We start from the raw sequence: 20,536 nt of genomic DNA on the forward strand, positions 1-20,536 counted from the left end.
TCTTCTGCAAGTCCTTAGTTGAAAGGCTTTAGTTCAGCTTGATTTTAAGTGATTCTCAATAATGGTTGTTTTGTAGATTGGTTGTAATTTTGAAGTGGTTGCGAGAGAAGGTAAACAGCGTTTACCTACTGCACCATCTTGGTTGTCTCTATGTGAAGTTTTTAAAACTTAGTGCATTTGCTTTCTTACATGAAAGGTGGACTCTTCAATGGTCGTTGTATTGTTTGACCATATTCTTGCTCATTAGACTGTTGTAGTGTTTCTGTGAACAACTTTTTATACATTGAGTTTTCTTTTGGGTTAAATATTTGAACACATTCCTCCAAGTAGGTTTGCCTGTCCGAGAATATACACCGTTTTGGAGCTCTTATCATACTTTCTGGGAAGATCAAATAACTTCCTGGGCCAGTGACTGCCCGTTTCTCAGTGTCCTTGCCAATTTTTCAAAACAACATTCTGTTTTTGAGTTTAATAGTTGCTTTAATGAGCATTTTAAAAGTAACTTAGTAAGGCCAGGGCTTTCCCCTGAGGGAGTCTTGTTTTTCCTCATTTAAACTGTTGGAATCAGTTGACCACTCATCATAGACATTTCTCATATGAAGAAGATGTAGACCAGGCAAGTTAAGTGACGGCTGGCCCATGGCCAGAGGCAGAATTGGAGCAAGACTCTGGTTCCTTTTGCTGTGTCTCTCACGCTGCATCTTAGCCACAGAGAAGGGGCATTTGGGGTCCTTTAGTGCAGTCCCCCTCTCTTCCCCATTCCCTGGCCTGTTGGATTCGGGGATCCCGCCTCTGCAGCATCCTAGGTAAATGATGATTTCTAAACTTGCCATCTCATGAGGCAGTCTAATCCATCTTGAAGACCAATCTAAGGTGTAGGAAAAAATCTCCCATGATTCATCCATCCAACAGACAGTTATAGAGTGCCTGCGAGTGCCGGGACGGGAAGTCCAGGAGCTGGGAACACAGCAGTGAGCCTGCAGAGTCCCCATGTCCATGACTTTTACGTTTTCTAGTGATTTAAATCAGCTCCAGTCACCAAACCCAGTTCTGTGCCCTGGAGCAAGACAGAAGCAGCGTGGTCCTCCTCACACGCTGGGACTTCAGGTATTTGCAGACATCTCCCCTCTCCCACCTGGACATTCCCAGTGCCTTCACCTGTTCCTCCCATGACAGAATTCATCAAAATACCTTTTATCATTTTACCCAAGGGATACAGGAAACATGGAAAATGCAGATACACAAGAAGAGGAAAATAAAAATGACCCATAATCCTACCAGTCAATCAATCCATTCTCTGTTTTCTAAATAAATTTATTTTTCCTTTTCTAAGACTAGGACAGCTCTGTTTTGCCATAGGCTGCTTTTTTCTCAGTAGTATGGCAGTGGCAGGAGCATCCTTTCATGTCATCGGATATTTTTCTACAGTTTTATCTTAAATGCTTAAGTGTCATAGACCATTTAAACTATAATGCAGTCACTTACATGCCCTCTTGTCAGATGTTAGATTGTTTCTAACGTTTCACCAGGAAAAACATGCTGCACTTAACTCCCTTGCGGCCAACTCTTTGTACCAATCTACATTTATTTCCATAATTTTAAAACCCCAAAGTCGAATTGGCTGGGAGAAAGGATTTAGACTTTTCTAAGGTGTTGGGCTATATATTTCTGGCTTGCCCTTCCAAGTGTGCCGTTGACAGTGTCGTCACAAAGCCCCGCCCATGTTGGTTGCCTTGCCCTAGGAGAGCTTCAGACTGCTGCCATCCTGTCCCTCCCAGTGGCACCAAGACTGACCAGGGTGCCTTCTCTCCCTCTCCGGGTCCTGAACCCTGTTTTCTCTGCAAGTAAAGCTGCTGAAGTTGTAGCAAGTTCTTGGCCCAGTCATCCCAAGTGTGCTGTGGCTCTGAGTTGTGGAGCGCGTTAGCTGTGCTGCTTCATTTCCAGATGTCTGTAACCTGTGCTTTCTCCTCTGTTTAGACCTGGGCCCAGGTGCTCTGAAGGTGCCTAACGAGGCTGACGAAGGAGGCAGGGCCACCTCTGGAAGTGCAAGGAAAGGAAAGCGGCAGCACACTTCCCCTCAAAACCCACTTTTGGATTGCAGCCTCTGCGGGAAGGTGTTCAGCAGCGCCAGCTCTCTCAGCAAGCACTACCTCACGCACAGCCAGGAAAGGAAACACGTTTGCAAAGTCTGCAGCAAGGCCTTTAAGCGTCAGGACCACCTGTATGTAGGAGTCTGGTCTGGAAACATCTGTTGGTGGGGGGCGCTGGTGGGGAGTGGGCATGTGGCTGTGTCTCTTCCACCCCCTCCCAGATCAACCTGTTCTACCCGCTGCTGGGTTTTCCCACCTCCATGTTCCCCAGGTGGGTGTCACCTCAGCTTCCGTTCTCACACTGCCAGCACTCTGGGGCAGGGCGCACATTGCCCTGGATGGGTCACTCTTCTGAGCCCCCAAATTCATACCAAATTCACACATTGCTGTGATTTGTGTCGGGGACCCTTGTGGTTTAAAGACATAATGGCTCCCTCCTGAGGCAACTCTGACATGGAGGGATTTGGGGAAATAGTCCGAGTCCCTGGTGGGTGTCTGAGGAGACTGGATCTGTGTCCCATGAGGAATGTGTGTTGGGAGAACTTGGGGCATGAGAGTTTCTGAAATGCCTGTTTCTAGAACATGGAAATCAATGGAGCATTAACTCTTGTTTTTCTTTAACTCCTTTCTTTAAAAAACAACAACAACAAAAAACTCTTGACTGATTTTTAAACTCTTAATTTTAAAAAGAAAGTCCATTCTAAGAGTTAGGAGCAGAACTCCCTTTGTTCTTAACATCTTGGAAATGATAAGTGCTTCTTGCTAGTGAGAAAGGAAAGACAGACATTTTTCAAACTGAGAGACTCTCAGGAGAGACAAGCCCTTCTGTGTTTATAGCGCCCCTGACCTTTGCTGAGGGCTTCGATTAATCCGATTAATCCGATTAATCCGTCTTTCGCTTTACCCTCTCGGCCTACCCCACCCCAAGGGAAGGAAGTAATTTGCTCCTGTCACATGTTGGTAACAGGGCTAGAAATGGGATTTCCTGATTCCTTCTCTGCTGCTTCCCTCAGATGAAGTCCAAAAGTCAACCTTTGTGGAAGGGCTTTATTATTTATTGGACATACCCCATGTGCCACATTTAGATCTGTCCAGACAGAGTAGGGCTGTTGGGAACCCAGAGGGTAATTTTACTTGCTTCTTTATATTTATAACATACTAATGTAGATATAAGTATGATATAAGCAATACATATTTGTATCCACTCACATTTGCAGAAATTATAGGCACATTGGCTGTTTTCCAGAGAGTTCTTACTGATTGGGCACCTGTAAATTTTTCAGTTAATTATTTTTGCTGTGGCTGGGGGGCGGGAGGGTGGGGGTTCCAGGTAGCTGTCTCCTTAGCAGAACTCTATGTTGAAGGAAGGGCTGTCCCTGGTCAGCATTTCCCCCGGTGCGTTCTGCAGAATGCTGGTTCTCAGAGATGCTGAAGCAGGCTATTTGAAAAAAAGGTTCTGTGGGCAAATAAGTTTGAGAGACATCGAAAGTTGAACAGATGCCCCTTTATCTATCTATTGTGTGGCTTTTTCCATTTGCTCCTGTGCCCTGTGAGCCTCCTAGGAATGCAGAGTGTTTTTCCAAAACTGATTTGCCAGCTGAGCCCAAATCCTTGGGGAGCAACTCTGGAGAACTGGTGTTCCTTGGGAACCCACTTTGGGGAACTCTGGCCTGTCTTCCTTTGATTTTTTTTTTCCCCCTCAGATAAAGGGTTTGCTTAAAGGTGAGAGAGAGGAGCACCCCTTCCAGATTGCTTTGACCATAGTGGGGGCTGAGGGCAGTTTCTGGATTGTGGGACCCACTTGGCATCCTTTCAGTGGAAGGCCCGAGCCAAGTGCCACTAACTGTCTTCTCCTGTGTGGCTCCAGGACTGGGCACATGCTCACCCACCAGAAGACCAAGCCCTTTGTGTGCATCGAGCCCGGCTGCAGCAAGAGCTACTGCGACTACCGCTCCTTGCGCCGGCACTGCGAGGTACAGCACGGTCTGTGCGTCCTGAAGGAAGCCCCTGCGGAAGAGGAAGCCTGTGGGGACTCCCCCCATGCCCCTGAGACAGCCGGTCCGCAGGCACCCGGGGGCCTGCGCTCCCTGGTGCCCCCGGAAGCCAGGTCCCCAGGCTCCCTCTTACCTAACCGAGACCTCCTGCGCTGTATCGTCAGCAGCATCGTCCACCAGAAGATCCCTTCTCCCGGCCCAGCTCTGGCAGGGCCTTCGGACAGCAGCGAAGGGCGGAATGCGGCCTGTCCCTGCCCGCCCTCTTCGGGGTCCTCCTGCAACCCCGTGAGCACCCTGGCAGCCCCAGGAACCCTGGGCACTGAGGTGCCCGAGGAGCCTCGTCCCCCACGGAAGGAGCCTGCCACTGACGTGTTCACAGCCGTGCACTCAAGGGCAGCAGAGAATGGTGGCCCTGACCCAGCTGAGTCGGACCTGTCCCCCCTGGAGGGCTGGCCTGAGGGTGGCTCCCTGCCTGCCTGCCTGCCTCTGTTCAGGAGCCAGACAGTCCCTGCCAGTTCTCAGCCATCCAGCCACAACTTCCAGTGGCTCCGGAACCTGCCAGGCTGCCCCAAGAGCAAAGAGAACAATGTGTTTGTGCTCCACAAGTCCCCTGCAGTGCCGTCCAGGGAGGGCCCCCAGTCTGGCCCTGGGCCCAGCAGCACCTCCCCCACAGGGGAGCCCTCGCCCAGCTCAGGCCCCAGTCCGGAGGACGTGCTAGCCTTCCCTCCCCCGCTCCTGAAGGCGCCCGCGGAGGTCTTAGGTGACTCTAGACGTGCTGGTGCAGAAGATGACTCCTGGGCTTCCAAGAAGAGCAAGTTTGACTGCGACGCCTTCCCGTGGCAGAACCCTGGGGAGCCTGGCCTGCAGGATGTCCAGAAGCCAGGGGGGCTCCCGTCGGACGCCATGCCACTCTTCCGGCAGCTGTTCCTGAAGTCGCAGGAGTCTCTGCTGAGCCACGAGCAGATGCAGGTGTTCCAGATGTTCACCAAATCCCATCGGATCTTCTCCCATGCGCAGGTGGCAGCAGCTTCCTCCCAGCTGCCTGCGCCCGAGGGCAAGCAGGCCACCTTAAAGCCACTGCAGGGGCCGTGGGCACAGCAGCCGCCGCCGCTGACACCCAGTCCGGACTGTCTCTATGCTGGCCCTGGAAACCCGGAGCCAGAGGGATCCCCAGCCCGCAGGAGAAAAACCACGCCCACGTTCCCCAGAGAGGCCTCTCCCGGCAGCACAAGGTGGGACGTGAGAGGAGGACCCAATGTGACCGCCACCCCAGCGTCTCTCACAGCCGCATCTCTGGACCCTTCCGGGAATCCAGACATCTCTCTGTCCAAGCAGTTGAGATCCACGAAAGGGACCTTGGACCTGGGGGACATCTTCTCCCCCGGGGGCCCACAGCAGACCCAGTTAGGTGGGGACGACCTGCCCAGAGCCCAGGGCCCCGGGAAGCAGATCCAGGCTGAGAATGGCACGGCTTCTGGGGCCATGAAAGGTGAAAAGGGCCTGGCCTGCTCCCGGGGCGGAGGCTACAGGCTCTTCTCCGGCCACTCCAGGGCCCAGCGCCTCTCAGGCTTCCGGAAGGACAAGGGGAAAATGGATACGTGCTGCGCGGCTTCTCCCAGCCAGGTAGCCATGGCCTCCTTCTCATCGGCCGGGCCTCCAGCAGACCCCCCACGGGACTCAAAGTCCAAGCTGACGATCTTCAACAGAATCCAGGTACCACGTCTCTCGTGGGACGTGACCACACGTGAGGCAAGAGCCTCGTTCCTTACTTGTTTCTGCATTTCTTAGTTGCACAGGCCTTTGATTTAATCTCGGTGACTCCTCAGACGCAGTTTTACAGAGTGGGACATGGAGGGTCAGACATGTGGTTCCTGCCATTACCGCACCCCCCCCCCCAAAAAAAACACCCAGAACAAGGGATTTACAGAGTTGTTGCAAGTGCTTTGTGCCATGTTGTTATTTCACTAAGCTTTTTCTGCTTGTTTTCTTTTTGCCCTTTGCTTCCTTTTGGATTTGCGCCCTGAATTCTTCAGAGGACATAAAGGTAGAGCTCCTTCTCCCTTCAGTCTTCCTGTGGGAAATGCCGTATCTTCTGCTCGTGAGTCACTCGGCCCCTGCTGCACAGCTGCTGCGTTAGCTTGGTTCCTCCCCACCCTGTGCCTGCGAGGTCCTGGGCGCAGGGGCTGGCGTGCTAAGGTCCAGCATCTTTCCTGTCACACCATACCGACCTTTCTTCCTTTTTTATTTTAACAGCTTTGATATCCACATACCATCTGATCACCATTTTAAAGTGTGCCATTCTGTGGTTTTTCGTATGTTCACAGGGTTGTGCATCCATCACCACTCTTTGCCAGAACATTTTCACTCCCAAAGGAAACCCCCCACTCTTAGTTGTCACCCCAAATCTTTCCATCCCTCCCAGCACCCTGCAAGCATGCATCTACCTTCTGTGTCTCCATAGAATCCTACACTTCGTGGCCTTTTGTGACTCGCTTCTTTTACTTAGCGTGATGTTTTCAAAGTTCATCCCCAGTGTGGCATGTGTCAGAGCTTCCTGCCTTTCGGTGGCTGAGTAATATTCCTCTGTATGTCACATCACGTTTGTTCATTCAGCAGCTGCTGGACATGTGGGTTGTTTCCACTTCTTGGTCATTGTAAGTAGTGCTGCTGTGAACATTTGTGTACACGTTTTTGTGTGGCATATGCTTTCATTTATCTTGGGAAATACCTAGGAATGGATTTGCTGGTCATATAGCAACTGTGTTTAACCATTTGAGGACCTGCCAGACTGTTTTCCACAGCAGCTGCACCGTTTTACATTCCCACCCACGGTGTGTGAGGGTTCCAGTTTCTCCACATCCTCTCCGACACTTGTTGTCCAGTCTTCACGGTGGCCATGCTGATGGGTTTTCAGTGGTCTCTCATTACGGTCTGATTTCCATTGCCCTCGTCACTAATGATGTTGAGCATCTTTTCATGTTCTTATGGGCCATTTGTGTATCCTCTTTGGTTCAGTCTCTATTCAGATCCTTTGCCCATTTTTAAATTGGGTTATTTGACTTTTTATTCTCAAGCTATAAGAGTTCTTTATGTGTTACGAATATGAATCCCTTGTCAGACACACATAACTTGCAACAATTGGCTCCCATGCTGCAGGTTGTCTTCACTTTCTTGATGATGTTCTTTGAGACACAGAGGTTTTAAGTTTTGATGACGTCCACGTTGTTCTGTCTTTTGTTTTGCTGTCAGCCAAGAAACCATTGCCTAATCCAAGATCACAAAGAATTACACCTGTGTTTTCTTCTAAGACTCTTACAATTTTTGCTCTTGCAATACATCATTTCTGATATATTGGCTCAAGAGTATTTTTATCTTCAGGGTGGAAATATCTACCGGCTCCCTCATCCAGTGAAAGAGGAGAACATGGCAGGTGGATGGTAAGTTTAGGAACACGCCCCTCCCCTGCACAGGGGAGTACAACCCCTCAGGTGTCCTCTGATGGCTTCTGTGTGCTGGCCCTGGGTGAGCGAGCTCTGGACACTTCGTTCCTGAAGAGGCATGCACCAGACCCTGAAGAACTGGGGCATCATCTCCATTTTGTAGGGTTCACCTAGAGTTGTCAGTGGGTTAGACTTTAAAAAGAAAAATTCAAAAGTCAGCAATCAGGGACAGCGTCTCATTTTCACGTTTTCTTGCCATGTCTCCCCACAGTCACCAGCAAAATGGGAGCCCCACAGACTGGGCAGAACCAAGGAGCACTTATGTCTGCAAGAACTGCAGCCAGATGTTCTACACTGAGAAAGGGCTGGCCAGCCACATGTGCTTTCACAGTGACCAGTGGCCGTCACCGCAAACGAAGCAGGAGCAGCAGGTGAAGGGGTGCACGCAGTAGGTTCTCTGCTTTCAGGGTTTCTGACAGACTTTGGGGACTAAATGACTGGGTGTCATTTACTTAGGATGGAGACATCCTCTGTCCTCGGGGGGAAGCTTGGGGAAGGGGCAGACGTCAGAGCTGTGCCGCTTTAGAAGGGTAGGTCGGAACTTCAGGCTGGAGCAGTTTTTCCGCTCCCGGTTCTCCTACTCCTGTCTGCATTTAGGTGTTTGCCACAGAGTTTTGCAAGCCACCAGGACAGGTGCTGAGGCTGGAGGGGGACAGGCAGAACCCCCCAGGAGTCAAGAAGTCCTTGGACCACATGGCCACAGCCCCTTTGGAGATCTCCATTTCGGTGCCTGTGGCTGCAGCACACCGACCCCTGGGGAGCACGCCAAGGGGGGTGCCGGTCAGTCCACTTCCTTCCCGCTGCTTTCCCCACCTGCTGGTGGAAGCTGTGGGAAAAACCCAAACAAACGTCTCAGAAAATCCTGACTCCAGAAGACCTTGGTTTGCATGTTCATTCATTAGTTCATTCAACATCCATTGAGCTTTTTCTGTGCCTGGCCCTGTGCTGGCCGTGCTGGGGACACGAAGATGATCATGACAGCCCCTGCCCTTCCTCCTGGGGCTCCCAGTCCAATGCAGTAGACACCTGTCTCCAGACAGTGATGAGTCAGAGTGGGCAGGGCTGAGAAGGGGAGCCGAGGATGCTGTGGGAGTCCCGACAGGGTACCAGAGACCCAGCCTGAGGTGAGGTCTGGGAGGACTTCCTGGAAGAAGGGGTGTCAGAGCTGAGACCTGGAGGACAGACGAGGAGGATTAGAGGAGGAGTAAGACTGGCCGAGTAGAAGTGAGAGGGAACATTGCAAGTTTGGGCAGGCAAGAATCCCCCCAGAGAAACTCATGCTGGACTCAGGGACAGGGAGCATGGATCCCACTGTTTGTCTCACAGGAGCTGTTGTCATTTGGAGGGGAACAGTTTTCATTCTGTCATACCGTTCCACTGACTCTGGCCTCCACTCTCTAAGTGCCAGTCATTTTAACAGCTGAACCTGGCCTTACACTTGACCAAAATCCGCTGAGTCAGTACCCCTCCTTAAAGTGTGGGTGTGTGAGCAGGTTCCAGCCGTGACTGTCGCTTGGCTTAGGATCTGTGGTCCGGCTCGGGAGGGGTGGCCCTGCTCGCCTCCCCTTTGCTAAGGGGTCCAGGTATGGACACATGGGGTGTGTTCATGTCATACTTCCTCTGTCTCCATGGTCAGTTCCCTTTTCTCACTCTCATGCCATCTTAAAGACTAAGCAGTGCACCAGGTGGCCTCAAGTGACCCCTGTGGTTCTGAACTCTCATCTTCTCTAGGGACAAGAGAAAGACACGGAAGAGAGAGACAGCAAAGAGTGCAGCCAACATAGGAAGCGGAAGAAGCGCCCCCAGTCCAAGGCGCTGTTCATGCCTCCTCCCCGCTCCACGTTTGGGGAGCCGAGCCCCCGAGGGTGCCACCAGAGCTGCCTGCGGTCTCCGGTGTTCCTGGTGGACCGCCTTCTGAAGGGACTGTTCCAGTGCCCTCCCTACACTCCACCCCCAATGCTCAGCCCCATCCGGGAGGGGTCCGGGCTGTATTTCAGCGCTCTCTGTTCCACGACGGCGCAGGCCAGTCCCGACAAACTCATCAGCACCATGCTGGGTGAGTGAGGCTGGCACTGGCGGTGTCTGGGCATCACAGGGCGGGCCTCCTGTGTCCAGAGCCACCCTTGCTTGTGGCATTTGGTCCAGAGTCTTCTGCCTATGGCTGTGCCTTGTCTTGGGTCCCATTACTGCTCATAAGTATCATAGGACCGTCTCGGACCAGAGCCTTCTAGGTGCTTAGAGTTTTACAGACAGAAGGAAAACATGGAGGCCATTAGCCTGACCACATTTCTGCCTGTCCTTCCGTGTGAATTTTTTAACAGCTTTATTGAGATGTAATTCACATACCATATGGATCACCATTTAAAGTGTACAATGCTTTTTAGTATATTCACGGGGTTGAGTATCCATCACACAATTTTAGAACATTTTCATCACCCCAGAAGAAGCACGTACCCATTAGCACTCACACCCTGTAGCCCCATCTCCCCAGCCCCAGGGAAACTACTGATCTACTTTCTCTATGGATTTGCTTATTCTGGACATTTTGTATAATTGGAATCATACAATATGTGACATTTTGTGTCTAGTGTATTCATTTAGCATAATGCTTTCAAGGGTCACCCTTGTTGCAGCACGGGTCCGTGCTTCTTTCCTCTTTATGGCTGAGTACTATCCCACTGTCTAGAACACTATGTCTTATTTATCCATTCATCAGTTGATGGGCATTTAGGTTGTTTCCAATTTTTGGCTATTATAAATAATGCTGTTATGGACATTCATGTACGTTTCTGTGTGGACGTATGTTTTCATTTCTCTTGGGAAATACCCAGGAGTGGAATTGCTGGGTCATCTGGTAACTCTGTGTTTAACCATTTAAGGAACTGCCAGACTGTTTTCCAAAATGGCTGCTGGGCCATTCGAAGTTCCCACCAGCATTGTATGAAAGTTGCAATTTCTCCACATTCTTGCCAATACTTGTTATTGTCTATTTTTTTCATAATAACCGCCCTAGTGGGTGCAAAGTAGTACTCATTATGGTTTTGATTTACATTTTCCTGATGGCTAATGACGTTGAGCATCTTTCCATGTGCTTATTGTCCATTTGTGTATCTTAGGAGAAATGTCTATTCAGATCCTCTGCCCATTTAAAATATTGAGTTGTTATCTTTTAATTATTGAGTTGTAAGTGTTCCTTATGTATTCTGGATGCAAGCCCCTTATCAGATATGTGATTTTCCTGCAAACATTCGATTCCATTTTTGTGGGTTGTCTTTTCATCTTATTAATGCTAATGTTTGCAGTACAAATTTTTTTTTAATTTTAATAAAGTCCAATTTATTTTTTCTTTTGTCACCGGTGCTTTTATTGTTGTACCTAATGTTTTGCCTGGCCAAAGGTCACAAAAATTTACTCCCATGTTTTCTTCGAAGAGTTTTATCATTTTAACTCTTACATTTAGGTTTTTGATCCCTCTTAAGTCAACTTTTATATACTGTGTGAGGTAGGGGTCCAAATTCATTCTTTTGCATATGGGTTTCAGTTGTCCCAGCCCCATTTGTTCAAAAGAGCTTTCTTTTCTCATTGAATTGTGTTGTACCTTGTTGAAAATCAATTGACTATAAATGATTTGAGATTTCTTTCTTCTTTTTTTGTTGTTGAAGTTTTATAAAATTTATTTGAACCAAAAAGAGATACACCTAGAAGCAAGATCTCAACAGGCTGATATAAATGCTTCCAAGATTTCTTCTTAAAACAGATATTTACATCTACAGATTTTTTTCTGAGCATTGCTTTAGTTACAATTCGTAAGTTTTAGTATGTTGTGTTCTTGTTTTCAGTCCTCTCAAAGTATTTTCTAGTTTCTGTTTTGATTTCTCCTTTGATACATTGATTATTAAGGAGTGTGTTGTTTAATTCCTACATCTTTGTGAATTTTCCAAATTGCCTTTTTTTATTGATTTCTAATTTAATTCTGTTGTGGTCAGAGAACATACTTTGTATGAATTCAGTCCTTCTAAATTTATTGAGGCACGTTTTATGGGCTGGAATATGTTCCCTGCGCACTTGAGACGATGTTGGGTGGGATGGTCCGTAAACGTCTGTTGTGTCTAGTTAGTTTATAGTGTTGTGCATCTTCTATTTCCTTTTTGATCTTCTGCCTAGTTGTCCTATTCATTATTGAAAGTATTGAAATCTCCAACCGTTGTTTTTATATTTTATTTATTATATTTTTTAAAGATTTTATTGGGGAAGGGGAACAGAACTTTATTGGGGAACAGTGTGTACTTACGGGACTTTTCCAAGTCAAGTTGTTGTCCCTTCCATCTTAGATGTGGAGGGTGCAGCTCAGCTCCAGGTCCAGTTGCTGTTATTAGTTGCAGGGGGCACAGCCCACCATCCCTTGCGGGAGTCGAACTGGCAACCTTGTGGTTGAGAGCCCACTGGCCCATGTGAGAATCCAGCCGGCAGCCTTCGGTGTTAGGAGCACAGAGCTCCAACCACCCCAAACATTGTTTTTAAATTGTGTATTGTATCCTTCAGTTCCATCAGTCTTTTCTTCCTGTATCTTTAGGCTCTGTTTTTATGTGCATACCTGTTTATAATTGTCACATCTTTCTGATGGCTTGGGTTTTTATCATTATGATATGTTTCTGATATCGTTTATCATCATTACGATAATTTTATCATCTTTAATAATATTTTTTGTTTTCAAGTCTAATTTGCCTGACATTAGTATAGCCATTTCATCTCTTTTCTGGTTGTTTGCTTCGTATATATTCTTCTGTTCTTTTACTTTCAACCTATTTGTGTCCTTGAAAATAAAGAATGTCTCCTATAGGCAGCATAAGTTGCAGCTTATGTTTTTAAATCCAGTATGACAAACTCTGCCTTTGGATTGGTTTGTTTAGTCCATTCTCATCTCATTTAATGTTATATTGATGTGGTTGGATTTACATCTGCCATTTTGCTTTCTGTTTATCCTGCTTGAATTTTATAGTTTCTTAGATATATGTGAGGTATGATTTAAAAATATATGGTGAATGTTTAAATTTAAAAAGTTATTACAGTAAAATACACATTGCCATTAATCGCCCTCAAAAAACTCCCCCTCACTTCAAACACACTTATCCCATTGTTCTTGCCACTTTCTGAAGCAGTTTTGGAAGTCCTCTTTTGTGAGTGTCTTAGTTGCACTGTTGTGTCTGCGTTGACGTCCTGAACCAATTCAAAATGTTTCCCTTTCATGGTCATTTGACTTTGGGAAAGAGCCAGAAGTCGCATGGTGCCAGATCTGGTGGATAAGGTGGGTGAGGACACACCATAATGTTTTTATTTGACAGAAATTGCCATACCAGAAGCCACATATGACACAAGGCGATAGAGGATGATTTAGGGCACACTTTAAAACATACCTTCTCTCAATCGTAATTCACACCTGACTGACTGCACCAAACAAGTTGAAACTTGTCACACACTGTTACTAAGGTTTGACTCTCCGCTTCCCATATCGAAGATCCCTGCCTTTCCGTTGGATGGCACTCGGCAGCAGCAGTCACCGTATTGTTTGATCACACCTCATATCTTGTTTCAAATGAAATTTGAGAAGTTTTCAGCCATTAACACTTCAAATATTTTTCCCTTTCTCCTCTCCTTCTGGTATTCCCATTACACGTATGTTGTTGCATTTAATGATGTCCCACATTCCTCTGAGGCTCTTCATTTTCCTTCATTCTTTTTTCTCTCTGTTCTTCAGATTCCACAATCTCCACTGATCTATCTTCAAGTTTGCTGACCATTTCTCTTGTCATCTCAAATCTTTTGAGCCTCATTTTGGTTATTGTACTTTTTTAACCCCAGAATTTCCATTTTGTTATTTTTTCATAATTTCTGTCTCTTAATGGTATTCTCTTTTTGATGAGGAATTTTCATTATACCTTCCTTTAATTCTTTAAGCATGGGATCTGGGGGAGAGAGGGAGCCCCCATCTCCTTGGCTGTACCTACATGGAGTATATCATTCTGTTATACAGATCTGTGGGCCAAGTGGGTAAGGGAGTGCTGGTCATATCTCAGATGTCCCAGACTCTCACTGTTCTTACCAAGATTTAGTCAATTTTCTTGAATTAGTGTTTCTTAAAATGCTGTATACTTTAAGTACAACTGACAGCGACTTTAACTCACTGGTTTTTTAATAATTTTTATCAAGTTAATTTATTATTTTGCTGAGTTCCTTACTCTGCCTTTTCTAAAGTCCTACCTCCTTCCATGCAATCTTTTTAAAAATGTTTATTTTATTGTGATAAGAACAGTTAACATGAGATCTACCGTCTTAGCAAGCATGCAGTACAGTATTGTTGATAGGTACAGTGTTGTACAGCAGGCCTCTAGAGCTATTCATCTTGCTCTCCTGAAACTTTATGCTGTTGAGTAGTAACTCCCCATCGCCCCCTCCCACAGCCCCTGACAGCCACCATTTCACTCTCATTGTATGGACTTGACTGTTGGCATACTTCATATATAATGATTGGATCACGCATTATTTCTCTTTCTGTGACTGGCTGGTTTCACTTGGCATCATGTCCTCAAGGTTCATCCTATTGTCACATGTTACAGAATTTCCTTTTTTAAGGCTAACTAGTATTCTGTTGTCCATACACCACATTTTCTTTCTCCGTTCACCTGTCAGTGGACGTCTGGGTTGTTGCCATACTGTGGCCACTGTGCATAGTGCTGCACTGAACATGAATGGGGGTGCGGGTAGCTCTTAAGATCCTGATTTCAGTTCTTTTGGATAAATACCCCAAAGTGAGGTTGCTAGATCATATGGTAATTCTGTTTTAAATTTTTTGAGGACCCGCTATACCATGCCATCTTAAAGAGCTGGTTTTCAGCTGCTCTGTAAAGGCAGGCAGAAGACGCCCCATGCATCACTTCTAGTCCGTCTTCTTGAGGCTTTTCATTGTGCTTTCTAGATCAAGTGGATGGCTCTTTTGGCATCTGTGTGGTGAAGGATGACACCAAGATTAGCGTTGAACCGTGAGTTGAAACAGACTCAGAACCTGAGGGTCCTTCCCAAGTGGGGATGCCTTTACCCTCCTTGCATCCCAGTGTCAGTTTTACCATGGGCTCCTTCATCACAGGGGGATTGGGTCTAGCTACATAGCCTCCCCAAGAGAAAAGTGGTAGATTTCTGCAGGTGTGTGGGGGAAGTTCCCCCAATATTCCTTCTGTCCAGGCATACCATAGTTGGGCCCATGGCACAAAATGCCCCGGACCCTGGGGTTCTAGGTGGAATTGGTGATGGTGAGTATCCATGGACTGTGGCTAAATGGACATGGACATGGATGTAGACGTATGCCAGGTATCAGCATTTACCTCCCCTGTCTTAGACCCCCAAAAGAGACACCTGAGGCCAGAAATCTGGCAACAAAGGAAATTAGAGGAAGGAAGGAAGTGTCCCTTGAGAGGGTTCTGGAATGCCTGTGCGTGTCGGTCAGGCGTGACAAACACTCGCATCTGAGAGATGGCAGAGGGTTTCCACAGAGCAGGGCACACCACATGTGTCTATTTTGTTTCCCATCTGAGTCACGTGGATGTCCCACACGTCTGTGTGTGTGACTTCATTTCAGACACATCAACATAGGAAGCCGGTTTCAGGCTGAGATCCCAGAGCTCCAGGACGGATCGCTGGCTGGCACTGACGAGCATGTAGTTTCTCTGGTCTGGAAGCCGTGGGGAGATATGATGACCAACCCGGAAACACAGGATAGAGGTGGCTGGGACTTCGGGTCCCAATTCCCAAGGACCATCCCCACCCCTATCTCCAAGGAGTTTCTCCTCCCAGTTCTCACCTTGACTAAGAAGCAGTGTCCCCTGGGGGTGGGGAGGGTCATGGGGACTAGCCTTCGGGCTGTATTGCTTCTCCCACGCTGCGTCTCTCTTCTCACAGTAGCTGGCTGGGTCATCCAAAGCAGGTGCTGGGAGCAGAGTTTCTGTCCTTTCTCCTTGCCCCTCCCTTCTCTCAGCCTGCTTTACCGGAGATGTGAGGGAGACGGTAACAAGGTGTCCCGTCTTTGTGCTGTCGGGAAGTCTCCTCCCTAGCCCTTGCTGACTCCCTGTCTCCTCTCCCTCTGCTGGGCCGCTTGCTGGAAACAGTGACCGAGCTCTGCAATGTGGCCTGCTCCAGTGTGATGCCGGGAGGGGGCACCAACCTGGAGCTCGCTCTGCACTGCCTGCACGAAGCCCAGGGCAACGTCCAGGTGAGGGGGTGGGGGTGGGGCGGTGCTCGGGGAGCCGTGGGGAGCTCCCTGCCCTCCTGGGGCTGGGGCTCCAGGTCCCTGCCGCGTGCCATCTTTGTGGGCGGTTGCAGCTATGAAAACTGAAGGAAGGCCATCCATCCTTCCCACATGGCTTGGATTGATGTCGTCCTCGAGAACTGTTGGGGAAATGAGCAGATATGGGCTCAGTTAATCAATTATTTATCTGGAGCAACAACAGGGCACCAGGTTCCTCTGAGATGTCTGCGGGCAGTGGGGAGGGGAGCCTAGTGGACTCAAATCAGGTCCTGCATCAGTGTAGTTTATTTATTGAGCTTTATCTTTTTGGTCAAAACCCCATACATGAAAACTTCTGATGCAACAGAAATGCCTCTGCCTCCTTCAGGGGCCCTCCACGCAATCCCGACATTTAGAAAATACATTAAAGCCCAACTCTGGAGAGTGGGACAGGAAAAGTCAAGTTACCAAGTCAGGGACCCAAAAGGCAGTGCTGCAGTCGTGCCTTTTCTCAAGCTGAGAGGCAGTGCCTGGCATGTAGCAGGTGCTCAGCAGAGTGATCACATAGTTATTGAGTCCCACTGAGTGCCTGGTGAGTGTGGCCCTGGGACCCGGGATGGCTCCCGAGGGGGGGGGCACTTGGTTCAAGGCTCTGATGCCACCTTCTTGAACTTCTTAATTTTTGAACAAGGGGTCCCGCATTTTCGTTTTGCATCAGTCCCCGCAAATTACACAGCCAGTCCCAACTGGGCTTATGCTGGTGAGCAACACAAAAATCCCTCTCTTCCTGGAGCTTGCATTTTAGGAGAGTCAAACAGGAAATATGTTTTTAAATTGTAAGATAAAGATTAGTGTTATGAAGAAAATAAAGTGGGGCAATCGGCAAGGGCTGTGCTACTCAAAAGGTTGGTCCTTGAAGGAATACGGAGCTTGGGCTGGAATAAATCCATGCACTGTTTCTTTCATCATGAAAATCTTGCTATGAGAAAATAGTGTCAGCTGCCCCCAACAGTGCACTTAGATGTCATGGGTGGCAAACGCACCACATCGCGAGCAGCTCTGAGATGGGGAAGGCTGTAAGTAGGTTTCAAATGAGTGAGACAATGAAGGCGGGTCTCTAGCTCACCTTCCCTCCCTGATTAGTAGACTGCCCCTCCTCTTGTTCCAGGTTGCCCTGGAGACCCTCCTACTCAGAGGACCCCAGAAGCCACAGACTCACCCACTCTCTGACTATCGCTACACAGGTGACTGGTGCAAGGTGGCGGCGGGGTCTCTGCCTGGCTGAGACCCCGGGAACCGGTCAGCTTCAGTGGCAAGCTCCACTGGTGCCTTTTGGCATTCTCTTGGGGACTTTATGTGCCTTCCCAGAAGGGCCTGTCCTTTCCAGGGTGACTCAGTGGGCACCCTTTTCTTCGTTAGATCCCACCTTCCCCTTTTCCAGTGGTTCCCTCATGGGCTCCACCCAGCCCAGAAGGAATGCTCCTGGCAACAGGGCTGTAGGCAGGCTCAGGTCCAGCCCTGGAATCACGCGGCCTGGGGCCTCCACCTGCCATTGGCAAGTCCCTTAACCAGTGGAAGCCTCAGTTGCTACATCCGTAAAATGGGGATAATAATGATCCCTACCTGCTAAGGTTTTTGTGAGGATTGTATGATATAAAGCAGGCAAGGGGCTTAGCAGAATGCTTGGCACATAATTGGTGCTCAGTAATGGTCGTTTACAAAGGAGGGTGGTCTACATTTCAGCCATGGCTGTGGTCCCTGGCGGAAACACCCTTCCCTCTGTTGGCTGTTTCTCCGATAGGTTCAGACGTCTGGACCCCCATGGAAAAGAGGCTCTTTAAGAAGGCGTTCTGTGCCCACAAGAAGGACTTTTACTTGATACACAAGATGGTAAGGCGAACGTGGGTGGGCCTGTGTAGATGAGGCCTTGACTCACACAGCTGAGCCGAGCTAGAGCTGAAGGGCCCGTCAGGGGCGACACTGCTCACATTGTAAACAGTTCATAATGTAAAGAGCCATTGTTGTGAACAACTCCAAACAGTACAGAAATGCATCACATGCTCAAGCAAAGCCCTCCCCACCCCTCCCCGCAGTCCTGCTTCTGATTGACAACCTCTGTTTGGTTGTACACGTGAGGCATTTCTCTGCCTGCACAGATCTTACACACATACGTGTGTACAGTGGTACCTCGGTTTTCAAATGTAATCCGTTCCGGAAGACCAAGTTCTGAAATGTTCGGTTCGAAAACTGAGGCACAGTTTCCCCATAGAAAGTAATGCAAAATGGATTAATCCATTCCAGACCTTTAAAATCAATCCCTAAAGCTGCAAATTTAGCATGAATTTTACTATCTAATGATACCATAGATTCATACAATTGACGGCGTTCGTAAACCGAAATGTTCCTCAACAGAGACGTTCGAAAACCGAGGTACTACTGTACTTAAAAAAGGATGAGATCATACTACACTTAATATCCTCCTGACTTTTTTGTTCTTTTTTTAACTTTATAGACACAAACTGCACATAATCAAAGTGTAAGATTTGATGTTTTGACATATTTATGCATCTGTAAAACTATCACCATGGTCAACATAACAAACACATCCATCACCCCCAAAAGCTTCCTCCTGCCTCTTGGTAATCCCTCTTTCCGGCCACCTGTCCCTAGTCAACTCCTTATATACTTTCTGTCACTATAAATTAGTTTGCAATTTCCAGAATTTTACATAAATAGAAGAATCATACAGCATGTGCTCTGCTTTGTCTGGCTTCCTACCCTCAGCATAATTGCGATTCAACCATGTTGTACCAACAGTTCACCCTTTTTATTGCTCAGGAGTATTCCATTGGATGTACCACAGTTTAATCATTCACCTGTTTGTGGACATCTGAGTGGTTCCCGGTTACCGGAAATTATAAATAAAGCTGCTGCAAACATTCGTGTACGAGTCTTTGCATGGACATGTACTGTTTTGGGGGGGGTAAATACCTAGGAGGGGAATGAGTGGGTCATATGGTAGGCGTATGTTTAACTTTCTAAGAAACTGCCAAACTGTTCTCTAAAGTGATTGTACCATTTCACATTCCCACCCTCAGAGTTCCAGTTGCTCCACACCCTCACCAACGCTCTATATGGTCAGCCTTCTTAATTTTGGCCATTCTAATGAGTATACAGTTGTGTCTCATTGCATTTCCCCGTGATTAATGATACTGAGCATCTTTTCATGTGCTTGTTTGCTATCTCTATGCCTTCTTTTGCCGGCATATCTTTTGTCGATATTTTTATTGGAATGTTTGTGTTTTTACTGAGTTGTAGGAGTTTTTTGTTTTCGACAAGAGTCCTTTATCCAGGTATGTGTTTTGCAAAATAGTTTCCCCCAGTCTATGACTTTTTGGTGTCTTAAAAGCGTTTGTTGAAGAAAGTTTTAAATTTTGATTAAGTTCAATTTATTAATTTTTTAATGGACCATGATTTTGGTGTTGTATGTAAGAAATCTTTGCCTAACCCAAAGTCTCAAAGATTTTCCCGTTTTATTCTAGAAGTTTTATAATTTTAGGTTTTCTACTTACATTTATGACCCCCATTTGGTCATGGTGTATTGTCCTTTATATATATGTTGTTGGATCCTATTTGCTAAAATTTCGTTTAGAATTTTTCATCTATGTTCATGAAGAATATTGGTGTGGAGCTTTCTTTCCTTGGGATATCTTTATCTGGCTTTGGTATCAGGGTAATGCTGACCTTATAATTGAGTTGAGTTCAATTTTTTGGAAGAGTTTATTTAGAATTGGTTTTATTTATTCCTTAAACATTTATTAGTGAAGCCTCCTAGGCCTGGAATTTTCTTTGTGAGGAGATTTTTAACTACAAATTCAATTTATTTAATTGATGCAGGGCTGTTCAGGTTATCAGTGTTGTCTTGGGTGAGCTTTGGTAGTTTTTGTCCTTCAAAGAATTTGTACATTTCTTCTAAGTTGTCTGGTACAGTAGCATAAAGTTAATAATATTTTCATATTATTCTTTTTGTATCTGTAGATTATAGTGATGTCACCACTCTCATTCCTGATACTGGTAATTTGTCTTTGAATTTAGACACATAAACATTTAGGATTCTTATGTGTCCTCTTGATTAATTGACCCTTTGATCACGATGAAATTTTCTTTACCCCTGGTATTACTGTATTACTCTTTGTCCTGAAATCTACTTTTTCTGATTTTTTTCCCTCCTTCTTCCACCGCCCCCCCTCACTCTGATTCAAGCCGTGTTTCTCAGTCTGGTTGTGTAGGACACAGCTCCCTGGCCCATGCTGGTATTATGAGCCTTGTGCCCCCCCCCCGCCTCCCCCCTGCCCCCACAGTATAGTGTTATTATTTTTGTTTAAACAGTCAATTGTTTTTTTAGAGAGATTTAAATAAGAAATCTTACTCATTCACCCATGTAATTACTATTTTCATTGCTCTGCATTCCTTTGTGTAGATCCACATTTCCATCTGGCAGAAATCTCCAGAAGGAAATCAATGTAAATAATTTAACATGTCTTGTAGTGCGTGTTTGCTAGTAATGAATTCTTTCAGCTTTTGTGTATCAAAAAAAGTCTCTTTTGCCTTCATTTCTGAGACATCTTTACTAATTATAGAATTCTACCTTGGCTTTTTTTTTTTTTTCGCAGTAAT

The 20,536-nt window shown here is 46.9% G+C and overlaps 1 protein-coding gene across 1 annotated transcript in view; it reads left to right on the forward strand.

The window, feature by feature from the left end:
• Positions 1 to 20,536, forward strand: part of ZNF541 (zinc finger protein 541) — a 39,645-nt gene that overhangs the window by 15,204 nt on the left and 3,905 nt on the right. Inside the window, exons 4-14 of the mRNA XM_074316184.1 lie at positions 1,978 to 2,221; positions 3,958 to 5,797; positions 7,463 to 7,521; positions 7,796 to 7,955; positions 8,182 to 8,358; positions 9,316 to 9,640; positions 14,558 to 14,621; positions 15,215 to 15,357; positions 15,741 to 15,844; positions 17,028 to 17,103; positions 17,661 to 17,749. Of these exons, the coding sequence (XP_074172285.1) occupies positions 1,978 to 2,221; positions 3,958 to 5,797; positions 7,463 to 7,521; positions 7,796 to 7,955; positions 8,182 to 8,358; positions 9,316 to 9,640; positions 14,558 to 14,621; positions 15,215 to 15,357; positions 15,741 to 15,844; positions 17,028 to 17,103; positions 17,661 to 17,749 (3,281 nt within the window). The remainder of the gene's footprint in view (positions 1 to 1,977; positions 2,222 to 3,957; positions 5,798 to 7,462; positions 7,522 to 7,795; positions 7,956 to 8,181; positions 8,359 to 9,315; positions 9,641 to 14,557; positions 14,622 to 15,214; positions 15,358 to 15,740; positions 15,845 to 17,027; positions 17,104 to 17,660; positions 17,750 to 20,536) is intronic.

The sequence above is a fragment of the Rhinolophus sinicus genome, linkage group LG11 (assembly GCF_036562045.2).
Source record: "Rhinolophus sinicus isolate RSC01 linkage group LG11, ASM3656204v1, whole genome shotgun sequence".
In the NCBI taxonomy this organism is placed as follows: domain Eukaryota; kingdom Metazoa; phylum Chordata; class Mammalia; order Chiroptera; family Rhinolophidae; genus Rhinolophus; species Rhinolophus sinicus.